Source organism: Notamacropus eugenii, chromosome 2 (assembly GCF_028372415.1).
Source record: "Notamacropus eugenii isolate mMacEug1 chromosome 2, mMacEug1.pri_v2, whole genome shotgun sequence".
Classification (NCBI taxonomy): domain Eukaryota; kingdom Metazoa; phylum Chordata; class Mammalia; order Diprotodontia; family Macropodidae; genus Notamacropus; species Notamacropus eugenii.
In genome coordinates this window covers 435,754,477-435,778,430 of record NC_092873.1, presented here as the reverse complement: position 1 = coordinate 435,778,430, position 23,954 = coordinate 435,754,477, and the positions used below count along the sequence as shown (strand labels likewise).

At 42.3% G+C, this 23,954-nt stretch overlaps 1 protein-coding gene and 1 long non-coding RNA gene across 2 annotated transcripts in view; both read right to left on the bottom strand.

Annotated features, from left to right (window-relative positions):
- Positions 1 to 21,787, bottom strand: part of REN (renin) — a 32,228-nt gene extending 10,441 nt beyond the window's left edge. The window contains exons 1-6 of the mRNA XM_072648115.1: positions 21,642 to 21,787; positions 14,930 to 15,062; positions 13,848 to 13,971; positions 12,152 to 12,270; positions 10,526 to 10,722; positions 777 to 896 (exon numbers count right to left, since the gene is read on the bottom strand). Of these exons, the coding sequence (XP_072504216.1) occupies positions 777 to 896; positions 10,526 to 10,722; positions 12,152 to 12,270; positions 13,848 to 13,971; positions 14,930 to 15,062; positions 21,642 to 21,715 (767 nt within the window). The 5' untranslated portion in view covers positions 21,716 to 21,787. The remainder of the gene's footprint in view (positions 1 to 776; positions 897 to 10,525; positions 10,723 to 12,151; positions 12,271 to 13,847; positions 13,972 to 14,929; positions 15,063 to 21,641) is intronic.
- On the bottom strand, positions 988 to 6,327 carry LOC140529447 (uncharacterized). Its single transcript, XR_011975560.1, has 2 exons — positions 6,115 to 6,327; positions 988 to 1,732 (listed from the first exon to the last, which is right to left on the bottom strand). It is a non-coding gene; the product is annotated as an uncharacterized lncRNA (long non-coding RNA).
- Positions 21,788 to 23,954: the final 2,167 nt, after the last annotated feature.

Sequence of the window (23,954 nt, the reverse complement as noted above, 5' to 3'; positions counted from 1 at the left end):
GTCAGCCACTGACCCCACCCCTAGAGGCTTAGAGCCTCAGAGTAGGAGCTTGGGCACAGAGCAAAGAACAGATATAGTCCCTGCCTTCAGGGAGCTGATATTTGGGTATAGGTGGGGGGCAGGGGGGAGATGTAATACTCCATATATATAAAAGAGTCAGAAAATGTGCCATACAGATAGAAGATAGGTGACCTGAAACTGGGGAGGCTTCCTAGAGGAAGTGGGGCTAGAGCTTCCAAGGATTAGAGGCATAAGGAAGTCATTATGGTGATTAATGTTTGCAAAACATTTCTTCATAACCACTCTATGAATGAGGTATAGTAGAGGTGCTGTTTTTTCCATTTTACAGCTGAGGCAACTGGAACTCAGAGAGCATAACTTGCCCAAGGCCTCATAGCCAGTAGTTGCCAAATCCAGGATTTAAACTCAGGTCTCCTGATTCCAATCCAGCACTCTCTTATTTTTATTAAGCTGCCAATAATACCATGCATTAGTAGGGCCAATGCCTCCCCATCCTCACCTTCTCCAAATACCTTGGGAATGTTCCCTTTGCCTCCTCATCCTTCCTTCTCATGAATGAATATCTACTTGTGTTAAGAGCCTATGGCAGGGGTCCCTATGGAAGAATATTAGTGGACAGATAAGACTCAACCCAGAGGTGTCTGAATTTAGAGAAGCACATAACTCAAGTTCTTGTGTTGGCCTACATGAGATGTGTTTGAATTTCAGGGGCAGGGGAAAGTGGGATGAAATTAGAATCAATGGTGATTCCTGACCCCTTTATCTGGATCTGCCAGAAGCCTGAACGGCTGGTGTTGACGTAGTGGAAGGTCCCATGGTAATAGTTGGGGTCTGTGCCTCCTAGTACAATCTCTCCACCTGACAGATGTGAATTCCTGGAGGATAGATGATAGTCTTTTTTTCCCTGAGGCCCAAGGACCCAGGGTCAAGGAAAAATTGGGGAAAGGAGTTGGAGAAAGGAGATAGTCATGTCAACAATCATTTATTAAACATCTACTGAGTGTCAGGCATTGTGCTAAGCATTGGAAAGGGCCTTGGGAGACAGGAGGCAGTGGGTAGCATGGGAGGGCAGAGCCAGGGAACATGCATTTTCCTCAGGAGCCCATCTCCTCTTTTCCTGGTTCACATAGTTGGGACCTTATGGGCCCACCATTCCATTACATCCCTGAATTAAGAGCCCCTCTTCAGGACTTCCAGTAAGTGACCGTTGAGTCTTCACTTGAAAGACCCCATTATGGGACAACTCAATTCCTCCCAAATCAGCCCATGCCACTTTTGGACAGCTCTAATTTTTCCAGCCTGGGTCAACCTGACCTGACCCAGCAGTCACTGTGGGAATTAGCAGCAAAGGAACAGGGATGGAGATGTGCAAATGAGCACCTTGAAAATGAGATGCAAATTAGCACTCATTCTCTTCCCATAGAGACCTTCAGGCACAGACTCCATAGAGTGGGGCTTGGTGCCTGGAAAAAGATTCTGGAAAGGCTAAGGAGGAAGCTAGGTTAGGAATGCAGAGAACTGTGACTGAAAAGGTGGGGACAAGTGGTGATGGCACAGAGCTTCTGATGAGCCTCAGCTATGGGCCTTGTTGGAGCCTCTCTGGGCTGGTAGAGTGCGTGAATTGGGGTCATGCTGCTAAGTAAGCACAGGGTCAGAGAAGCTGGACGTTCAGAGCCATGTCAGGGTGGGCTTGTCTCCTCACTCGGAATTCCTGTAAAGAGACATGGAAGAGTTGAAGGAATTATTTTGGCCATTCCCCTGGTCACTTTCTCAGATATAGTCTCGTCTGATCCTCAGGATACCTTTAGCAGTGGGTCTTAACCACTACACCTCACAGACGTGAACACACATCTAACTGGCTATTGCTTCCAGGTTTGTCTCCCTTGAAAAAGGGTAGAGTATGTTTCGGAACACTGGATGGGACCAAGGTTTCATGTGAGTGTGTGAAACTTGTGTGCACACCTGCTACTGTATACATATGCCATTATAAGCTCCATCCTCTTCTCTGCACCTGAAACACTCTCTGTCCTCAACTTCCTCCCTCCTTTGTTTGATACGTGATCTATTATAGTAGAAGTGGACACTCCCACTAAAGGTATAGATCATAACCCACAACTCATCTATGCTCCTTTCAACTGTGGTCCATGGCCACCTGTAAGAAGTCTTCAAGGGATCTTTCCAATGTCCTTCCATTCAATCTGGAGAACTCACATGAGTACAGACAGAATATTCAGGCTCTTCATCTTTTATCCTCATGACTTGACTAGTCTATCTCCTTTTCTGATAATGCAGTTCTCTGATTTAAAATGGAAGCTAATATTGAATCAGTAGGGTAGGTCAAATCTTGGAATCTTAGAATAATAGAATATTTGGGCTGGAAGGGACCACAGAGGTCATTCATAGTATATAGTTCCATAGTTCCATTCTAGGTTTGAATACTCTCTAATGGGACCTCTTGTTCCATTGCAGCCTCCCAGAACAAGTTGAGGGGTGACAACTATTTCTCGTCTAGGCTTTTCACACTTTTATTTACTCTTATAGTTTAAGGCAGGGTCAAACTTCCAAATACCAGCAGCCTAAGTTAGATTAAAATGTAAATGAGAAATATTTAATAAAATAAGTAAAAATACAATTTAAATCAGAAAAAAATAGGAGCTAGTAAAACACACAGAGAAGTGTCCAGGGAAGTAGGAGGAGAATGAGAACAAAGGTGTGTCATGGAAGCCCAAAGAAGAGAGTTTTGAGAAGGTCAATGGGGTCAAATGCTTCAGAGAGGTCAAGGAGAATGAAGACTAAGTGAAAGCATTGGGTTTGAGATTAGAAGGTCACTGATGACCTTTTAGCGAAGATACCTTCATCTCACTTCAAAATGCCTCTGCATCTTCATGGAATCATAGAATTTTAGAGCTGGATGGGACCTCAGGGGTCATCTAAGAGGTGTTGAGAGGTAGATATAAAACATGGTTCCATGTGTCCCGCAACATTTGAGTTAGGAACCAGATTAAAATGTAATTGGACATTATTTAACAAAATGAAAACAAAATAAAACACAGATAATATCAATCTGTGCTTTTCTAAGTCAATATGTGGCCCACAGGGATCCTTATGTACCCTTTCCATTTGAGTATGGTACCACTGTTCTAGTCTAACCCATACCCAAATAGTGTCCCCATTGTCTGGTACTTACAAGCACCCATTCAATCTTTGCTTTTAAGATCTTCGAGGAGAGGAAACTATTATCTCCCAAAGCAGCCTATACTACTCTCTGATAGTTCTAATCATTAGGAATATTTTTTTTTTCCTGTCACCGGCCTAACAACCCCTTTACAACTTCTCTCCATTGCTATTGGTTCAGCCCTTTGGGAATAATTTGAATAAGTTTAATCCCTTTATGACACGACAGCCTTCCAAGTACTAGAAGTTAGCTATCATATTCCCCATTTCCTCCATCCTGATCTTTTTTTCTAGGCTAAGGTTCTTTGCCACTGTGATTGATCTCCTTTGGATATCCTCTGGATTACCAACATCTTCCTTGTCCTGTGGTGCCCAGAACCAAACTGACTATTCCAGATATCATCTTTCTGAGTCAGAGGACTGGTCATCAGGACTATCACCTCCTTGTTCTTGGAAGCTATGCAACCTCAAATCACAATTGTTTTTTGGGCTGTGATATACCCTCTCATTAATCCACTAATGCCCCCAGATCTTTTTCAATAAAAGTGGCACCCTCTATGTTGTATCAACTTGCAAAGTTGATTTTTTTGAAACCATGCACGACTTTGTACGGGCTCCTATTAAATTTCACCTTATTAGATACAGCCTAATGTTCCAGCCTATTGAGATCTTTTGGGATGCTGACTCTGTTATTTTACAGTGTCAGTTATCCAATCGCAGCTTTGTATCATCTACAGATATGACAGCCAGGCATCTAGAACCATCCTTTGTCCTTGATGTCTAGTCATCTCCTTTCCAAGGCTAATCCGTCTACCTCTTGATTCCCCCCTACCTCCTTCCTATTCTCCTTTGTCCATCAATAGTCCTCTCTCAATTTTTCCATCTTTTCTTCTCTACTGACTCTCCTCTGCCCACAAACAACTCAGGTCTCCAATACTTCTTTTAACAAAAATTGAAAACCACTACATACATTTCCCTTGAACCTTGCTATGCTGGAGTTATCATTCTCTTGTTTTTTTTCCCCTTTCACCACCAATTTCCCACTCTCTCTGCCTTCTTTGCCTCATCACTTGATGTCTCTTTAATCACACAGGGTGATAGCTCACTCGGTCTTTCCAACTCCTTATAACCTGGCTTCTACCAACATTAACTTTATCCTTGTAAAACTAGGATTATCCTTGCCAAGATCAGCAGTGATGTTCTAATCCTCAAACCCAATGGTTTTTCAAAGTCTTCACTCTCCTTGAACTCTGTTTTTTGTTTGGCCTTATTGGTCCACTCAAACCTTTCTCCCCTGAGTTTCTGTGATACAGCATTGAATTGCTTCCCTTCCTACTTCTCTGGTCCCTTCTCTGGGCCTTTTCCCAGGACAAGGTCCTTTCTGTGAATATATGCCAAGGCTCCAGGGTCAGCACTGATCTTTTGTTTCTTCTTGGTTTATATTCTCCTTCAGATTTCTCATCCATTCATTCCCATGGTTTCAACTGTTACCTCTATGCAGACAACTTCAAATCTCCCTCTACCCCAACTTCACTCCATCTGTCTCCTCGATGGACATTTCTATCAGTATGACCTCCCATCACCTTAAATTCTTTGCACTCTCTAATGCACTTGAGCAATGTCATGTACTCTAATTTATCTTGTCTGTGTCTTACTCCCCAACTAGTCTGTTAACTCCCTAAAGTGAGGAACTACTTCTGACCTAACTTTTCTAACCCCTCCAGCATATCACACAGTGCTCTGTATCCAGCAAGAACTTCAAGAATGCATTTCGAATGAATGTTGTTGCATGAACCCAGAGTTTTAAAGAGCAGAGAGGGAACTACGAGGGTGATTCCATCGCTTTAGCGATCTCCAGGGTCAGGGAACTCACTCTGCCTTCTCTGTAATCTTAGTGAGCTGGCTCGAGCAGTTGAAACTCAAACAGGGCTACTAAGCCATACCCGAGGATCCCTTTGCGCTGCATATTGACTTGGAAAGTCGCATGTTAACATTGTCGACATTTTGCCATATTTTGTTTTGTTAAATATTTCCTAATTACGTTTTAATCTGGTTGGACTATACTCTAGAGCAAAGGTGAGGAAACCGTGGCCTCAAGGGCCCTCTAGGTCCTCAAGTCCAAACTTCACAGAACAGATCCCCTTAGTAAAAGGATTTGTTCTGTAAAACATGGACTCAGTCAAAAAGCCATACCCAAGGACCTAAAAGGCCACATGCGGCCTCAAGGCCTTAGTTTACCCCCTTCTGCTCTAGAGTGTTGTGACAGTTTGGGAAACTGTGTTTGACACCTGTGGCCTAGAGTCCTGGGTGGTTTGTAGTTTTCCCAGGGTCACACAGTTAGAATATATCAGAGGCTGCACTTGAACCCAGGTCTTCCTAGTTGGCTTTCTATCCACTATATCTGTCTCTGTGCTGTCTCTCCAGTGTGTCTAGAGTCAAACTAATTATCTTTCCTTCCATATTAGTCCACCCCTTCTGGATTTCACTGCTTATGTCAGGATATCACTACTCTCTCATTCACCTATGCTAAAACCCAAGAGTCATCCCTGATTCTTCGTTTTGCCTCTCCTGTCATTATTATGTGTTTCAAAGTCTTTCTTTTGCATGTTTCCAGAATCTATCTTCCTCCCTTTCCACTGCCACTACCACTGCTGCCCTCAATCCAGGTCCTCATCATCACACCCCTGGACTACTTAATATCTTCTTAATTGCATTCCCTGCCTCCCATGTCTCTCCCTTCCAATTCATCTGAGGCAGAGAAGCTGATGGTTTAATTTTTTAATAATACAGCTTTCTACGCCTGATTTCTTCTCCCATCCCCAGTTCAAAACCCATCAATATCTGCCCCTTATTCATGAGACCCAGTTCAAATGCTGCATTATGGCATTTAAAGTAATCCACAGTTTCACCCTAGCTTACCTCTTAATAGCTAGCATTTTCCTCTTCAATCTTATCTCCTACTATTCACCAAAACAAACAAACAAACAAACAAAAATCCTCTACTCAACCTTACTTTTTCCCCCAAACATGGCATGTGCCTTTCAGCCTCAGAGTTGTTTGAATAAAATTTCTTTCCCTCTATTATGTAAGATCTACCTTTCTTTCAAGGTCAAAGTCTGATCTCTTTTGTATCTGGAGGCCTTCTACAAGGGCCTTAGTTCTAAGTGATGGTTCTTTCTAATATGTAGAATTTAGAATTGGAAGGGAACTCAGGGATCTCATAATCCATCCATTTTACATATGAGGAAACTGAGGCTCACAGAGGTTAACAACTTCTCTCAAGGCTACTTAAGTAAGTAGCAGAGTCAGGATTAGAACCCAGGTTTTCTGACTCTAATCGTTGGGCTCTTTTTGACCTTACTATACTGCTTTCCCCTCACTGTCACTGTCATTTTTACCACATGCTATCTGGTCTTGTTAAGTAGTTAGGTTTATCAGTCAAAAAGAGTTCTAGCCTTGGAGTTGGAAGACGGGTTCTAACCCTAGTCCTACTTCTACCTGTATGGACTTGGGCAAATCATGTAACATCTCTGTGACTCAATCTCCTTATCTATAAAATGAAGGTTTAGTCTAGACCAGGGGTTCTTAACCTTTTTTGTGTGTCGTGGATGCCTTAGGCAGTATGGTAAAACCAATGGATCCCTTCTCAAAAAAATTTTTTAAATGTATAAAATGTATTTGATTTCAAAGGAAATCAATTATATTGATATAAAGATTTTTTTCCCATTCTATCCACAGACCTGTTCTTGGTCCAGGAACCCCACCTCCATCCCTATGAAGATGATCTCAAAAATTCCACTCAGTTGAAAAATCTATGATCCTAAGTGTGTATAAAATGTCTCTTTAGCTAAGACTTAAAAGGCCTTCAGTGCTAGCTGGGATGTCTCATTATCCTTCTTTAGGTTTAGATTAGATTGGGTCATAAAATCTCACATTTCTGCAGCTGACCAAACTTTCCTCACAATAACTCTATAATGCAAGGATTCTTATTATCTCCATTTTACAGATGAAGAAACTATGTCTCACAGAAATTTGATGACTTGCCCAAGATCTCCAAATTGATAAGTACTGTAGGCAGGTGTTTCAGTTACAGGTCCAGTACTCTACTCACTATGCCATGTTAGTAAACAGAACTTGGTGGAAATGTCGATGGTGATTGGTGGTGATGGAAAAGGGAAAGAATTCTATTGGTTTGAGAGAGAATTTTGGTCATCTTGGGCTATATACTTGCATGAGTTTATGTGTATATGCATGGGTTTGTATCTTGACATGTGTGTCTGTCTTTGTGGGATCTATAGTGTTATAGTCAGGAGGGACTTAAAAGATCATCTAATACAAACCTCTCATTGTTCAGAGGGGGAAAGTGAGGCCAAGAGAGGAAAAGGGATTTGTCTAACAGGGGTGGGCAATGTGGGGCCTTGAGGCCACCTGTGGCCTTTTAGGTCCTTGGGTGTGGCCTTATGACTGAGTCCAAGTTTTACAGAACAAATCCTTTTTTTAAGGGGATTTGTTTTGTGAAATTTGGATTCAATCAAAGGGCTGTACTCAAGGACATAGAAGAGTACATGTGGCCTCAAGGCCACTGGGTCCCCATGCCTCTAAGAGCACAAGGTTTAGTTAGTGGGAAAGCCAACTAGAACTATCCTTTTCTAACTGTGAGGCTAGTATTCTTTCCATTACATCATATGACTTCTCCCAACATCCTTGCTTTGTACTAAGGCATTCAATTCAATTCTTAATAAACAGGTTATTCACTTTTTGTATTTGTCATCACAAACGTTCAGCCTTCAACTACCTTTCCGTACTTTCCAACTGGTGTGGGGTTGGAGGGCAAATGCTGACTTCAGTCTCAGCCTGAGACAAATAGGAGGAGGGGGAGGAGGCTGTAGCTGCTGCCCATACAATCAGACAAAAGTCACTTTGCTGTGCAAAGTGTTTCTTTGCCTGACCAGACATTACCTAGTGCTAACTTGTAAGAGATAAACTTGTACATCCCCTGCTCTTGCTTATAAGGGTCACTGGTCCAAGGCTGGCCTTCATCCCTCTGGAAATTCCAAACTTTATCCAGATGGTTATTTTGGCCTTAATTTGGCTGGGTGTGTGAAGCATCCTATATTCTAGGACATACTCTGATGCATAGGAGGATCTGTGATCTCATCATCATGGAGGCAGAATGAATCCCATCCACATTCTCACCTGTAGCAACTCTTGCCCATGTTTTCCCATAAATCCTCTGCAGCACAACTTCCCCACCCCCCACCCCAAGCACTGGGGGCCTTCTGCTAGATCTCTGGATATTGAGTGGATACCCCAAGGGAGCTCAATGGCTAGCTGTCAGTCTAGGTCCTAGGTCCCAGGGTGGCCTTGAGGCCACATGTGACCTTCTAGGTCCTTGGGTGAGGTCTTTTGACTGAGTCCAAGTTTTATAGAACAAATTCTTGTATTAAGGATTGTTCTATGAAGTTTGGATTCAGTCGAAGGGCCATACTTGAGAACCTACAGGGCCACATGTGGCCTTGAGGTCTCAGGTTCGCCAGCCCTGGGACTCTAGGACATACACTTGAGTATTTACTGAGCACCTACCAGTAAAACAGAGTTAATCTCTGGCTATATTGTTGAGTTCTTTTTTGGGGAGGAGGGTGTATTAAAGTCCTATCATTTAATTGACCTAGGGAGCTCCTGATGAGGGGAGAGAGATCCCTCTATCAAAGCAGATTGGCAGCTGGTCTGTTGCTTACAGTCTTAGAGAGCTGCCTCAATGCTCCCTGAGAGGTGAAAGTGATTTGCTCCAAGTCACAGAGTAGGTGTTAAAAATGGAACTTAAACCCAAGGCTTTTAGACTTAGAGGTCAGTGCTCTTACCCATCATCCTATATCACCTCTCATTCACATACACACACACACACACCCACACACACACATCTATGGAGAGCATTACAAAATTTCCCCTGCCTAGAATGTCTTTTCTATATACATCTTCCCCATATGTGTAGGTAAACACCAGTCTTGGAGCCAGAAGGCCTGGGTTTTAGTTCTGACTTTGGGTAAAGGAAAACAACAAGATCATTGGAGAGAAGACTGGATTTTCAGTCAGAGGACCTGTCTCTGAGTCCCAGCTCTTTTAATCACCTGCATGGCCTTGGGCAAATCCAAGAGGCATAATAGAAAGAACTCTCCACCTGAAGTCAGGTGAGAATTGGGTTTGGCTACTACCAAGCAGCATGCCATAGGGAAAGAACACTTGATTGGAGCTGAATGTTCTCGATATGAGTCTTGGCTCTGCCCGTTAGCTTATGTGATCTTGAGTAGGTTACTTAGCCTTTTGGCCTCACTTTCCTCATCTGTAAAATGAAGGGGTTAGACTCATTGACCTCTAAGTTCCCTTTCAGCTCTAAATCTATGATTCTCTGAGTCTATCACCTCATGATAGCTTATGACTAGGGTCAAGTCACAGTTATCCTTTCTGAACCCCAATGTCTTAATCTGTAAAATGGGGCAGGGATAATACCATCTACCTCACAGGGTTGTTGTGAAGAGCACACAAAACAGCACCTGCCAAGCACTTCACAAACCTTGAAGTTGCTTCAATAGCACTTTATAGTTCTCCACAGAACAACAGTAACAAAGCACTCTCCCTCTCAGGACCTCAGTCTCCTCATCTGTAAAATGAGGCTACTGGACTAGATCAAGTGTTCTGCGTAGCCTAAGGACCCTTTCTTAGAATAATGGTTCTGAATAATTGGAAGAAATGCTAAATTAAACACATTTTTTCCCATCCAAGTTCATAAATCTCCTGAAATCCCTCCATAGAGAAGAATCCTTGGGGATTCATGGACCCCAATTTAAGAACCCCTAAACTGGATCTAAGGTCCTTTCCACTTCTAGATTTTATAATCCTAATTGGCTTGATCTATAGGAACTGCAGTTTTCTTCACCTATAAAACAAGGATAATAATCCATGCCTTGTATATCTCTCAATGTGATATAAGAAGCAACTAGATGGGTATTAAAGGGTTTAATAAAGTACAAAGCTTAGACAAATATTGTTACATGTATCTTTGTGATTGTACAAAGCCATGTTTTCTCAAGCTAAATAAATAGAACTTTTCCAGGATATCTCATTTGGCTTATGGGATGCCCTTCCATTATCATGGGTCAAGGGTTCAACTGTCTCTCTGAGAAACTCTGGACTCCACAGAGGTTTCCCCCAGGCTTTTGGAAACGAGGCCTCCTGTCCATCTTGCTCCAGCAGAGGGGACAGTCATAGGCACAATTCCCCTCCCTTCCTCCCACCTGGGGTCTAGAAGCCCATCCCAAAAGAACAGCCTCACCTGCTGTAGTAGACAGAGAAGACTTCTTTTTTCAGCATCCCTTGAGAGATTATGTTGTCAAAGATAGGAATGATTCCACTCATTGATTGGGCAGGGTAGCCCAGGCCCAGGACACCATCGAACCTGGCTAGCCCAAAGGGCATCAGGGGCAGCTCTGTGACCTCACCAAACAACTGGGTCGTTTTGATCCCACCAACCTACGGATAAGGAAATCCGAGAGCTGTCAAGCAGGCCAGATGTATTTCCAGAAAAGCCAGGCCTGGGACTGACCCTGGGCTGCAACAAATGAGGTTATTGGTCCCTGATTTGAGACACAGAGAGTTAGATTTGAAGGAATTAGGGAGGGAAAAGAAGAGAAATTGATAGTGGGGAAAATAGCTTTAGAATCTGAAGGAACTATTGAGGTCATCTAGTCTAACCCCCTCTTTTTACAAATAAGGAAACTGAGGCCCAAAAGATTAAGTGACTTGCCCAAGAGACTCAATAAGCGCTAGAGTTCAGATTTGAATCCAGCTTTTTAAATTCTAGAACTTCCACCTAATCTACTCTGACCATAACACTCCCCTCAACCCATAGGTTTGTTTGCCCCTTTACCACTCCCTATATACCACCAGGCTCCAGACTGCCCTTTTATGACTTCCTGTCCTCTTCCAGGCTGCTCTTGCTAACCATCAAAACTTGATTTTACCTGGATCAAAATGTTAATGGAGTTATGGGTTGCACAGTATAAGCTGTGTTGTACCTTCTCCCTTGGGAATGTCCTGGCCTAACATCACCCCAAGAAATCAGTGCCTAGGAATACTAGAAAGAAAGGGGCAGTTTGAACTCTGGGCCAAATTGGAATAAGTCAGATCTGTTAGTCTATCTTTCCCTTCCTCTCCACCTCCTTTAAGCCTCCTCTTCTCCGTACTCTATCCCTAATGCCTTCATTCCCCTCCCAAAGATTCCCGTCCCACCAAAGCACCGAGAGGGTGTTACAGGTCCAAGCTTCAGATTTTACCCATTTTCTTTTCCCCCAAGTCTCCCCTCCAAAAATACTTTCCTGGGATTCATTTCCCAGGGCCTTTCTCTCATGTTCTTCAGTAGGAGGATCCATACGTAAGTCCATCTTTGCTAAGACATTAGCTGACTTGTGGCTTACCTCTCCAAGCTAATATGATGCCCCAGCCTACTCAAAACACTAATGCCCCCCCACAAAGTCCTTAAGAAGAAGAAGATAGTGGGGATTTTACAAATAGTGAAGAGATGTGTAGGAGAGAGATTTTTGATCTTACCAGATCATATCACAAGAGGGAAAGAAGAAGGAATGAATTAGAACCTCTAGGTAATTTGACCTTAAGTGAATTCCATGTAAATTATATGCAAAATACCATGTAAATAATCAAGATTTTCTTTTTGAGTCAGTAGGTTAGCCTTCTTCTATAACAGGTATGTGGGCTATATAACTTGCTCCCCAGTGACCAAACAGAAGCAGCAGAACTTTATTGTTATCAGTCTCCTTAGGTTCTGAGAATTAGGCTGCATCCATTCTCTCTCCTCAAACATCCAACATCTCCCCCCACCCCAAGGATTCTTCCAGGATCCTAAATTAGTAGGGGGAGCACTCTTTCCTTGGGAGAGACTCACAGTCACTGTATCCTGGCTCAGGAAGCCCTTGACTTGGCCCGATGCATACTGGATGCTGAATTCAGTTCCATTCTCTTCGTAAGTGGAGGATTTGGAGGAGTCATATTGACTGTGTAACACTGAGAGGGAGACACAGACCCAGGTGTTAGAGGAAGGAACCAAGGAGGGCAGAGAGGGCAGGAATGCACTCAGGATGGAATAACAAGACTAAACTCTCTTCCCTATCACTAACAGGTGACCTTGGACAAATCCCTTCCCTCTGGATTTCAGTTTCCTCATCTGTCCAGAAAGGGGGCCAACAGATAATCTCTAGCATCTTTCTTCACAGTCTATGATTCTGTAATCTGGAGGGCTAGAGGCTTTGAAAACATGCCTCAAAGCATCATGGCTTAATAGATAGCCAGTCCGAAGCAAAGAAGACTTGGCTCTAACACATAATATAGATCACTTATTTTCTCCGGGCTCAGTTCTCTAAAACTAAAGTTGAGGAGAAGGTGCTAACTTACACTAATAGAGGGAGCTTCTTCATCTGGGAGTATTCTATATCAGTGAAACTTCAGGTCAGTCCCTATCCCTTAATAAAACTTGAAAAAAAAAATTACTGAACAACTACTATGTGCCCTATACTCTGTCAGAGTCTTAACAAGGAATTTTTTTTTTTTAAATACTGCAACCCAATTCCTGCTGCAATCAGCATGAAAGGTGATTTTAATTTGGACGATAGATTGTGACGTCCCCCATAGTGGGCACATAGAGATTTTGGGACAGCAGTGCTGATTTCAGACACAATTTGGGTGTAAGTAGTGCTCACCCCATCTGCCATCCTCTAGTTTCCTATTTTATCTCATTATTTTTGCTAGCTAAGCAGTTAGCTGGTGTTTACATATTGCTGAAGACTGAATGTACTCTCCACCTAAGTCCCACTCACCTCACCCTAGTTAAACCTCTGTGCTCGGTTCAAGGATTTCTGCTGAGCTTTTCATTCCGTTGTTTAAATGAATTGGCTTGAAACATCTCTAGTTTGGGGATGAGGGTGGAGATGGAAGATTACACAATATACACTCGATAAATACTTGTTGATTGACAGATTGTCAGAGGGAGGGCTAAGGACCTGTGACAGATACTAAGATACTAACCTAATTACTAGGAATCATGGGAGCTCCTTGAACGGAGATTAAATACTAAGAACGGGGTTGGTCTAAGTGTCAATGAGAGAGAGCTAAGTCTTTGGCTTGGCACAGTTAAAGCCCTAGGGCATGAGCACTGAGAATGGGAGCCTGGGGATTTGAGACAAAGTAGGAGGGGAGGAGAAGAGGTTTAGGAAGTCTGTCTTGTCACAGGCTGGGGAAGACCCAGACATGTGTCCTTTGGGTTGTCCAGGACCTCAAGTGCTTCCTCAGGGTATCAGATTTGACCCCCTGCCACTCCCCTCGTTGTTATAATTTTGGCCTTTCTTCCTGAAAGGACAAGGAGCTGGGAGTCAGGACTCCTGAGCTCTGTAAATAAATCTGATAGCTCTGGGCTTTCATTTCCCCTTTCTAGAAAGTGAGAATTATTCCCATCCTTTTTGAAAGAATGGATGGGTAACTGGGAGGATAGCAGGGAAAAGGCTTAGCTACTAGATGGTTTGGGGCCAAGCACAAGATCTGACCTAGACAAGAGCCTGGGCCTTGGTGCTCCAAAGCTAGGATCTTACCACATGCTGTGTAGAGTGGGCTACATTTGCTAGAGGGCACCCAAAAGTCAGCAGAGCCAGTGTCAAAAACTACTTGGAAGGTTTGGGGTGGGCTGCCGATATTGATCTCACCATAATACTGGGTCTGTGGGGATGAAACAAGAGACACAGACTGAGAGCAAGTCACTTCATTCCCTTGGACGTCAGTTTTCTCATCTATAAAATAAGCAGATTAGACTAGCTGATCTCTTCAGAGCTTCTGTAGTTCTGAAATGCTGTAGAACAGTATACTGGAAAGTGTAAGGAACTGTCCTGCTTTTAAATCTCAGCTCTCAAAAATGGTGTGGCCTTGGGCAAGTCAATTAACTTTGCTGAGATCCAAGTTCTTCATCTGTAAAACTGGAATGATAGTACTTGTACTATATACTACTAAGGATTACCAAAAGCGCACTATAAACCTTCAAGTGCTAGAAAAACATGAGTCATCGTTGCTATCCTTACAGCACTGCTTTCCTTTGACCTAGAAGCTTCGGATTTTGATTATAATATTCCTAGAAGTATTCATTTGGGTGTTTCCTTCAAAAGTAACCAGTGAATTCTATTTACATTTTGGCTTCTGATTCTAAGAGCTCCTGGTAATTTCTTTAAAGATTTCTTGAAATATGATGTCTAGGCTCTTTTTTTTGGTCATGGTATAAATTCTTAAATTGTTTTTTTCTCCTTGATCTTTTTTTCAGTTCAGTCATTTTTTTTTTGCTAAGATACCTTATATTTTCCTCTGGTTTTTTTAGTCTTTTGATTTTGTTTTAATATTTCTTATTGTCTCATGAAGCTATTGGCTTCTCTTTGGTCTGTTCTAATTTTCAGGGAGCTTGCTGCTTGGGCATGGTTTTGTACCCCTTGTGCCAACCTGTGAATGACCTTAATACTCTTAATGGCCATAGCTGTTTTTTCTTTTCTAATTATTTTCCTCTAGTGCTATCATCTCACTGACAAAAGCATTTCTTAATGACTTTAAATTCTTGCTTCGTACCTTTCAGACATTTTAGTTGAATTTGTGCCCATGGGGAGGAAAGGGAAAGGGTGAATATTGGAGGACTTACATCCTCGAAATTGGTGAGGGCAACAGGAGACAGCTGCTTGACATCGGAGTTCCATTCTGTGTTGAAATCCCCCATATCCTTGCCCCTGATCTTCATGTTTTCCTGGACTGTAATCATTTTCTTGAGGGCAATCCTGTCCAGGAATAGGAGGAAAAAACAAGAGAATCTCCCAAGGTCCAAGGTCCCCTACCCAATTCCTTACCATCTTTTCACTCATTCTCTTACCCCCAGTCAAGACTACTCCTAACGTCTCCATCCAGGTATTGGAGAGCTGGGTCTATTTCTAAAGACCTCCAGAGAAATTCTACGACAGAGGTGACATAGGTAGTGTTGCCTGAACCAAATTAAAATGTAATTAGGAAATGTTTAACAAAATAAATAAGACTACAATGAAGCATAGATAATGCTTGTGGTTTTCTAAATCAATATATTACCTAAGGGATCAATCTCTATTGAAGTTTGACACTGACACCACCGGTCTAAAAACCTTCTTGGACCACTTACTCAAGGACTTTTTTTCTCTCCTTTAATCTAAATCCCCCCCTGCTTCATTTTCTGTGTTGAGATGAAAACTGCAGTGCCTCCTACTTCCGTATACTCACCTGCACTGCCCTTATAATTACTTCTTCACAAGATAACAAAACATAACTCTTCCATAGATAAAAGTAGAGATATGAGTGACCACTAGGGCTGAATACCATGTGTGTGTTTGTCCTTCGTTGCCGAAGATCATGCCATCAGAGAAATAAATGACATGACTTACACTTGACTTTGTTTTGAGTGAGGGAGGGCTGTGCAGGTCACCAGCCTCACTTCTCCTCCAGAGCCATCTGAATCCAGTGACCAGATATTCATCGGGATGACTGGAGATGACCCAGGATGAGGCAATTGGGGTTAAGTGACTTGCCCAAGGTCACACAGCTAGTGAGTGTCGTGTGTGAGGTGAGGTTTGAACTCAGGTCCTCCTGACTCCTGTGCTCTATCCACTGCACCACCTAGCTGCCCCTAGTTGAGTAGTGTGGCCATCAGGGACTAGGCAGGTGTTATAATGGACAGAATGCCAGACTTCAAGCCAGGGAGTTCTGAGTTCAAAGCCCACCTCAGACACTTATCAGCTTTGTGATCCTGGGCAAATCATTTAACCTCTTCCTGTCCATAAGTTGGGATAGTAATAGCATATACCTCACACAGTTTTGAGAACTCAATGAGATAATATAGCTAAAGTACTTTGAAACCTTAAACCACTAAATAAATGCCAATAATTGCAATTATATTAAATATTATTGTATTTTGCATATGGTAATAATTATTGGCAAGGTTTCGGCACTGAATGTTTTTATTTGCTAAAAATGAGGTCTTTCTCTGAGGTAGAGTAGGAAATGACAGTTTTGTTCAAAACTTTTAAACATTAAAAAGGAATTATCTTCACAAAAGTTTTACGAGTCATTCTTCTTCCCCTCTCCCTCTCTAGTCAGCTCAAATAAACTAATCCCAACAAAGAAGTGGTGAAGAGATCTGAATTTAGAATCAGACGACCTGGGTTCAAATTCCAACTTTGCAATTTACAGCTAGTGTGATTTTAACCACCTCATACCCTCTACTGGTTTACATTTCCTTTCTAAATCTACTTATAATTTATTCTTCTTTTTCATAGGAAATACACTTCACACTAAGAGACTCAAGGAAACAAGGGATCCTGACTTATTCTTATCACTGGTATGGCCACAGAATTTCTATCTGCCTCTAGCATGGCCAGGATGCTCTTCCTGGACTCTTAGACAAATGTTGGCAGCTGAGTGAAGGAACTGGGGACGAGAAGGGACAATGCAGAAGGGAGATTTGAGTTAGAAGACGTTCCTTCCAACTCTAGGATTCAGCGATTTCCTAGAATCAATATGAGCATTTACATCTCAGAAGACAATGACAACAGCAGACCAGGCAAAGGTTTAAAGGGCACCTGTGGAAGCGAGGAGGGGAATCTGGGAAACAAGGATTGGGGTACTGAAGAATTGAGTGGTGCTACATGGGAGCAGTAGGTGGCAGCAGATACTCACAGCAGCCCAGCACTAAGGCTCTGACTGGCTGGCTCTCAGATGTCTAGGTGAATGTATGGGTATTGAAGGAACTAGGTGACGGAGGGTTCTGGTGGAGAAGAGTCAGCAGTTCCATTGCTGGGACAGACTCTGATGCCTAAGCATGAAGAATGTTTACTTCAAATAGTCAGCTTCAATCCTGCTTCCCTGACCTGCCATATGCAACCAAGACGAAGCTAGAAAGGACACTGGAGGCCTCCTAGACCAACACTCTATTTTAGAGATAAGGAAACTGGGCTTTGGAGACTTGTTCAAAGTCATACCCAAGGTAAGATTTGAACACAGATGCTGCGCTCTGACTCCAAAGATATTGCCCTCTTTCCACTATACCAGTCACACCAGTAATCGTCCCACACACCCCTCCACACCTGCGACATGATGCAAGAAATCACCCTGTTATAAGTTTGGTTATGGGTTTTCCTCATTCACAGTGCATCCTTCCCATTTGAAGATGATCCTTATTTCTTAGATTAGTTTAAAATCCACATTCTAACCTTAAATGCTCTCATCTCCAAACACACGTTCACACAGGGATGTGCTGATAAATGTTTAACAACTGGCTTTCAGGGTTGAGGGTGGGGAATGTCCATAAGACACACCTTTAACTTCCATTTTTAACATTTTTCTCCATGTTCTTAAGTCTAGATAATCAACAAAATAATAAATCAAGCGCTGACTTGTAGCTTTGCCAATTTCTGAGGTTTAAATGTTTTCCTTGAAAATGAACAATTAGCCCTTAGGAACCTATATAATTTGCTTATGGCATTTTCTTCATCTGGAATTCAGCATGCTTCCTACTTTCTCTTTGCCTGTTGAAAGTCCACCTAGCCTTCTAGGCCCTTCCTCAGCTCTGGCAGGAATTGAGTCTGGATCTTGCTCACTCTCTGGACAGATCTCTAGACACTAGGCTTGTCTCAGTAGTTTTTTTTTTTTATTTTTTAATTTAATTATTCTTAGTAATTTCCTACTTCTTATTTCTAGGAGTGTGCTGGAGCCAGCTCTAATTGGCTTCAAAGAGCTGATTGTTAATTTTCAGCGTGAGCATTTACACCTTAGAAAATATGCAAATGCCAAAATCAGGGTTGATTGATTGTCTAAGACTAAAGAAAGTGAAGGAGGAAAATGTTAAGAATGCAGATTACAATCTCCCCAGGGTACATTTCCCTCACCCCATCCCAAATCAGTTGTTAAACATTTATTAGGACACCTCCAATTGTTTCTTTAACCAGATATAAACTCCTTGAAGGCAGAGCTCCAGCTGTCTCCCAGCATATCTAGCAGAGCTCTATGCAGATTAGGCAATTAACTCTTCACTTCATCTTTCATTGGGTTGCAAAACAAAACAAAAAAATCTTCCTAATCTACATTTCTGATCAGGTCAACTCCCCTCCCTCCTTAAAAACCTAAAATGGTTCCCTACTGCCTTTAGGATAATATGCAAATTCTAAGCCTGCTATTTAAGGACCTCTGCAAGGTTGGGTTGTTCCACCTTACCTTACCAATCTTTTTTTAGTGTCCTCCCTGCCATGCCAACCTATGGACTATCAGCATTTCCTCAAATTCCACATGACACCTATCTGTGCATGTAACCCTAAGATCACTTGAGTTACCCTCCATAACTTATCCTAGGGTCCATTCCCTTTTCACCTCTGACTTTGAGTAATCTTCCTTCCAAAACCAGCTCAGCCTCCACCATTTCCAGGAAACTTTCCTAAACCACCACCAGGGTGGTTGTTCCATCATGTCCGAATCTTCATGACCATCCCACTTGGGGTTTTCTTGGCAAAGATACTAGAGAAGTTTGCCATTTCCTTCTCCAGATCATTTTCCAGCTGAGGAAACTGAGGCAAACAGGGTTAAATGACTTGCCCAGGGTCACACAGCTAGTAAGTGTCTGAGGTCAGATTTGAACTCAGGAAGAAGAGCCTTTTTGACTCCAGGCCAGGCACTCCATGCCCTGTGTCACCTAGCTGCTCTCAAGGTTAATATCTCACTTATCCAGTATTCCCAGAGCATTGTGATCTCTTCTTTGCTGCTTTTACTCATGACCTTGAATTATAATAAATATGATCATTATAATAAAGGGTTAACTTCCAACCCCTAGTCAAATGTGAACTCTTTGAAGGTAGGAACCATTTTCTTTTCATTTTTGTTACTGCAATGTGTAACACAGAGTTAGCACAATCTTGTTGATTCTCTTTCTGGGATAATCTTTCTTCCCTAACTTTTCATGACACCGCTCCTTCTTCTATCTGTCTGACCTCTCTTTGGTGTCTGGTGCTGGACCTTCATCCGGGTCACACCCATGACCTGTGGATGGTTCCCAAGACTCTGCCTATGTGCTTTCTTCCTCGGTGATCTCACCAGCTCCCAAAGATCCAGTTGTCGTCTCTAGGCAGACAATTCTCAGGTATATTTATCTACCTTGACCTTCAGGGTCACATGTTCAACATGGCTATTAGATCCCTCCAGCTGGATGCTTCATAGACTTCAACATGTCCAAAAGAGAACCCGTTCTCCAGCTCCCTCCCCCAAACTCTGCCTTCTCCCAACTTCCCAGTACTGTCCAAAGCAGTCCCTCAGGATCACCACCTCAATGTCATTCCTGATTCCTCTCTCACACTCACTCTATATAACCAATCTCTTCTCAAGTCTTGTTCTAAACCTTCACATCTCTCCTCTGTGTCCCCTCCACTTTCTCTCCATTCACAGTCGTCACTCTGGGGCAGGCTCTCAGAACCTTCTGCTGGGTCTCCCTGTCTCCAGTCTCTGTTCCTTCCAATCATCCTCTACTCAGCTGCAAAACAATGATTTTCCTAAAGCAAAGGTCTGACCACATCATCTTCCCTCCTGAATAAACTTCAGGGAGACTCTCTGTTCCAGTCAAGATTGAATAGGAAGTCCTCTGTTTGACTTTCCAAGCCCTTCATGACCTGGACCAGGAGTGGGGAACTTGCAGCCTCAAGGCCACATGTGACCTTCTAGGTGGGTGGCCCTTTGGCTGAATCCAAACTTCACAGAATTTTCTGTTCTGCCACACTTGAGAACCTAGAAGGCCACGTGTGATCTCAAGGCCATTGGTTCCCCACTGCTGGTTCTGAGACCTTGCCACCTTGCCACCTTTCCAGTCTTCTTATATCTTAACTCCTCTCAACATGCTCTCGACAATTAAGTGACTATCTTGTTACTCCTCACACAGGACACTCTATTTCCAGACACTGCACCTTTGCATTAGCTGTTCCCACTTGCCTGAAGCATTTCCCCTCTTTACCTCTACCTCCTGCCTTCCTTGGCTTCTGTCTCCTGGTACAAGCCCCTGCCCCCAGGATACTAATAAACCCAGAGATTGAGCATTAACCCTTTTCAGCCTCTTGTTAGAATACTTCCAGTGGGGTCAAGTCCTCCACTTCCCTGCTCCTCACTCCTGTTCCTCTCCCTATTCCTCACCACTTATTAGGTGAATAGAAAATACTCTCACTTTCCTGGTCCTACAGATAATAGGGCAGTCTCCCATTGGAATCCTACTGGCTCTTTGTCTCAAACAGTATAGAAGTTTGAGTTCTGAGGGTGTATGGACACTACTCCCACCCTGTGCTGTCCAGTGTAGGCAGAGAGGCCACACACAAAGACTATCCTTGCTGGAAGTTTTTCTCGTTCTCCCCTTGTGAGTAGCAATAAAAAAATTTTTTTAGCTATCTCTGTGTGAGTTGGCAATATTCATCTGAACTCTCTTACACTATTTCAAGATTCAGCTCAAATCCTACCTTTTCCAAGACGTCTTTTCCAATCTTCCCTCAGTGCCTTTTCATTGAAATTATCTTTCATTTACTATGTATACATTATATATACATATATGTATACATGCATACATACACATGTGTGTGTTATATACATGTGTATGTTTTCATGTTGTCTTTCCCCCATTAGAATATGAACTATATTCTACATTAAGATAAGGCCTTTCTTTGTAACCCTAGAACTTAGCACAGTGCCTGGCACACAGTAGGAGCTTAATAAATGATTATTGATTGACTATGGAATTGAAATGGATCTGAAGATGCTTGCTAGCTGATTGACTGATGCTACAATTCTGATCATTGTTGTTGAAGGGACTGACTCAAGGTCAGTGGTGCCCTTCCCCCAAACCCACATTTTTCCTGGTGGAAATTGGTCACACAAGTATCATCAGTCCTAATTTTGTCAGTTATGAAGATATGCTGCATAACTGTACTAGGTAACTATGGGGAAATAAGTTATTCTCTATGGGTCTCAGTTTCCCCATCTATAAGAGGAGATCATAACAGATTTTTGAGGGGAGAGGAGAGCTGACAAGGTCAACACGTGCGAGTAAACAGACTGTTCTCTCCTTACCATCTGCAGCCTTAGGAACTTGCTGTGCTCTACACTGACTTACTGCCCCATTGCCTACCTAGACAGAAAGAGCCCTCTGACTGCTTACTGAACAACAGATGGGGCTTCCTCCTTATCAGAATCTGGAAAGTCCTCTTCTTCCCAAAGTTCTTTGGTCACATCATCCCCCTTCCTCCCCCTCCCCCCCCCGCTAACTGTTAATCAGCCTAACCTTCCCACCCCTTCAACCGTCTGGGCTTTGGTGTTACCGTTCTAAGGCATCACTGGGCACACTGAAGAAGCAAGTGGTCCAGGCTGCCAGCAGGAGCTCCCAGCGATTCATCCTGTTCTGTCTGTCTGTCTGTCTGCCTGGTTTGGGATTGAGGCTGCCTGTTCTTTTCCAGTTTCTATTTGATTTTATATGCCATTGAATTATAGCTGGGACCTTCCTCTCCTCTGATTTATAGATGGTAGGGTGGGAGTAACAAATTCCCAGCTGTGGGCTAACCCTGGATACAGAGCCTGGTGTCACCTGGTTCCAGGAAGGGCAGCAAGGTGAAAGGGGTGGTGGGAAAGTAGACCACTGTTCAATAACGTCAGCAGTTCTATAAATCCTTCATGCTGGTAACGCAGGCTGTCCCTGGGTCCCACACTGTAGGTGAGCTCAGGCAAGAGACAGAAAAACTGAGTGATCAGTGAGTTCTGGAGAGAATTAAGTCAGAATGCAGGTTTCTGAATTCCCAGGTCTAGGTTCTCTCTCCCAGCCCATAGCCCTTAAGGTTTTCTCATCATTCTCCAGGATTGACCACACAGGTGTTATCAGTCTTGATTTTGTAAAAAATGTACTACATAACTGTACTAGGTAACTATGGAGAAAATTCATTATTCTCTATGGGTCTTCATCTCCCCTTCTATAATGTGGAAGAAACCCTCCAGGCACAATGCTTATTTTCTGGGTAGTACCAAGGTAAATTTTACCTGGGTAAAATTGGGAAGTGAGACTATTGGGTCCCTAGCCTCCCGATCTTGCTCCCCTCTACCCCCTACTCTCAGTCTTTACAGGGGATACTCCTCTATGAAAGTCAATAGTAGTTCATCTCTACGTGCACCCGAAAAAAGGCTGCCCTCTGTCATTTGACATAATCATCATTAATATTCTTCTCTTCCCCATTCCTCTTATCCAGAGAGTTGGATTATTGAAAAAAATGAGGTCATCTATTGTGAGCTTCCTCTTCCCCCTATCTCCACTTCAAACTCCCTCTATAACATCTCTAGTTGTTTCCTACTTTGTTTCAATCCCTAAGGAAGAAGTAACCCTTCTACTTGAACCTTAATTCTATCCCTCCTCCCTCCGCCTGGTCTCCTCCAATAATTTCTCTTCAATCCATTCCTCTTCTCTGGGTCATCCTCAGTCTTGCCATATGTACTCGCTCTTGTTACCTACAAATCAGGCTATGTCTTCAGGTAATAGGGATAAGGTAAAAAAAAGAGGCTGAGAAAGAAAATGGTGAATAAAAATAAGACAGAGGTAAATTCTTAAAAAGTAATTGTAGCTTTGAATGTGAGTGGGATGTTTATAGCAGCTCTCTTTGTGGTGGCAAAGAACTGGAAACTGCAGAAATTTCCATCAGTTGGGGAATGGCTGGACAAGTTGTGGTGTATGATTGTGATGGAATGCTACTGTCCTGTAAGAAATGATGAGTTCAGTGGAAAGACATGGAAAGAATTTCACTACATGATCAAGAAAGAAGTAAGCAGAACCAGGATAACATTGTATACAGCAACAGCAATATTGTTTTAAGGGCAACTTTGAGCAACTTAGTTATTTTGACTATTTTATAAATACACAAGTTAAAATGAAGAACACAAGAAGAAAGATGCTATCTGCATCCAGAGAAAGAACTGATAAATAGGATGCATAGAATAATTTTACATATATATGCATACGTATACACATACACAAACCTATTTGTGTTTAATGGTAGCCATCTATAGGATGGAGAGAGGGCAGAAAAGAGGGGAAAAAGAAACTTATAATAATATCTCAATAAACCTATTTTTAAAAAAAGAAATGGAACAGGCCATAAATGAGCTTCCTTAGAAAAAAGCATCAGGACCAGATGGATTTATAATTGATTTCTACAAAATACTTAAAGATCAACTAATTCCAATATTAAGTAAATTATTTGGAATAATAAGCAAAGGAGTTCCGCCAAACTTTTTAAATGAAACAAATATGGTACTGATAACCTAAATGAGGAAGAACACAAACAGGGAAAGAAAATAATAGACCAATTTCATTAATGAATACAGATGCAAAAATCCTCAATAAAATGCTACCTAGGAGACTACAACAATATATCTCAAAGATTATACACTGTGACCAAGTGGGATTTGTACCCGGAATACAGGGATGGTTTAATGTAAGGAGAGCTATTAACAAAATTGATTATATCAATAACAAAAGTAACAAAAATTGTATGATTATATTAGTAGATGCGAGCAAAACTTTTGACAAAATACAACACTCATTCCTATTTAAAAACACTTGAAAATATAGGCATAAATGTATTTTTTTCTTA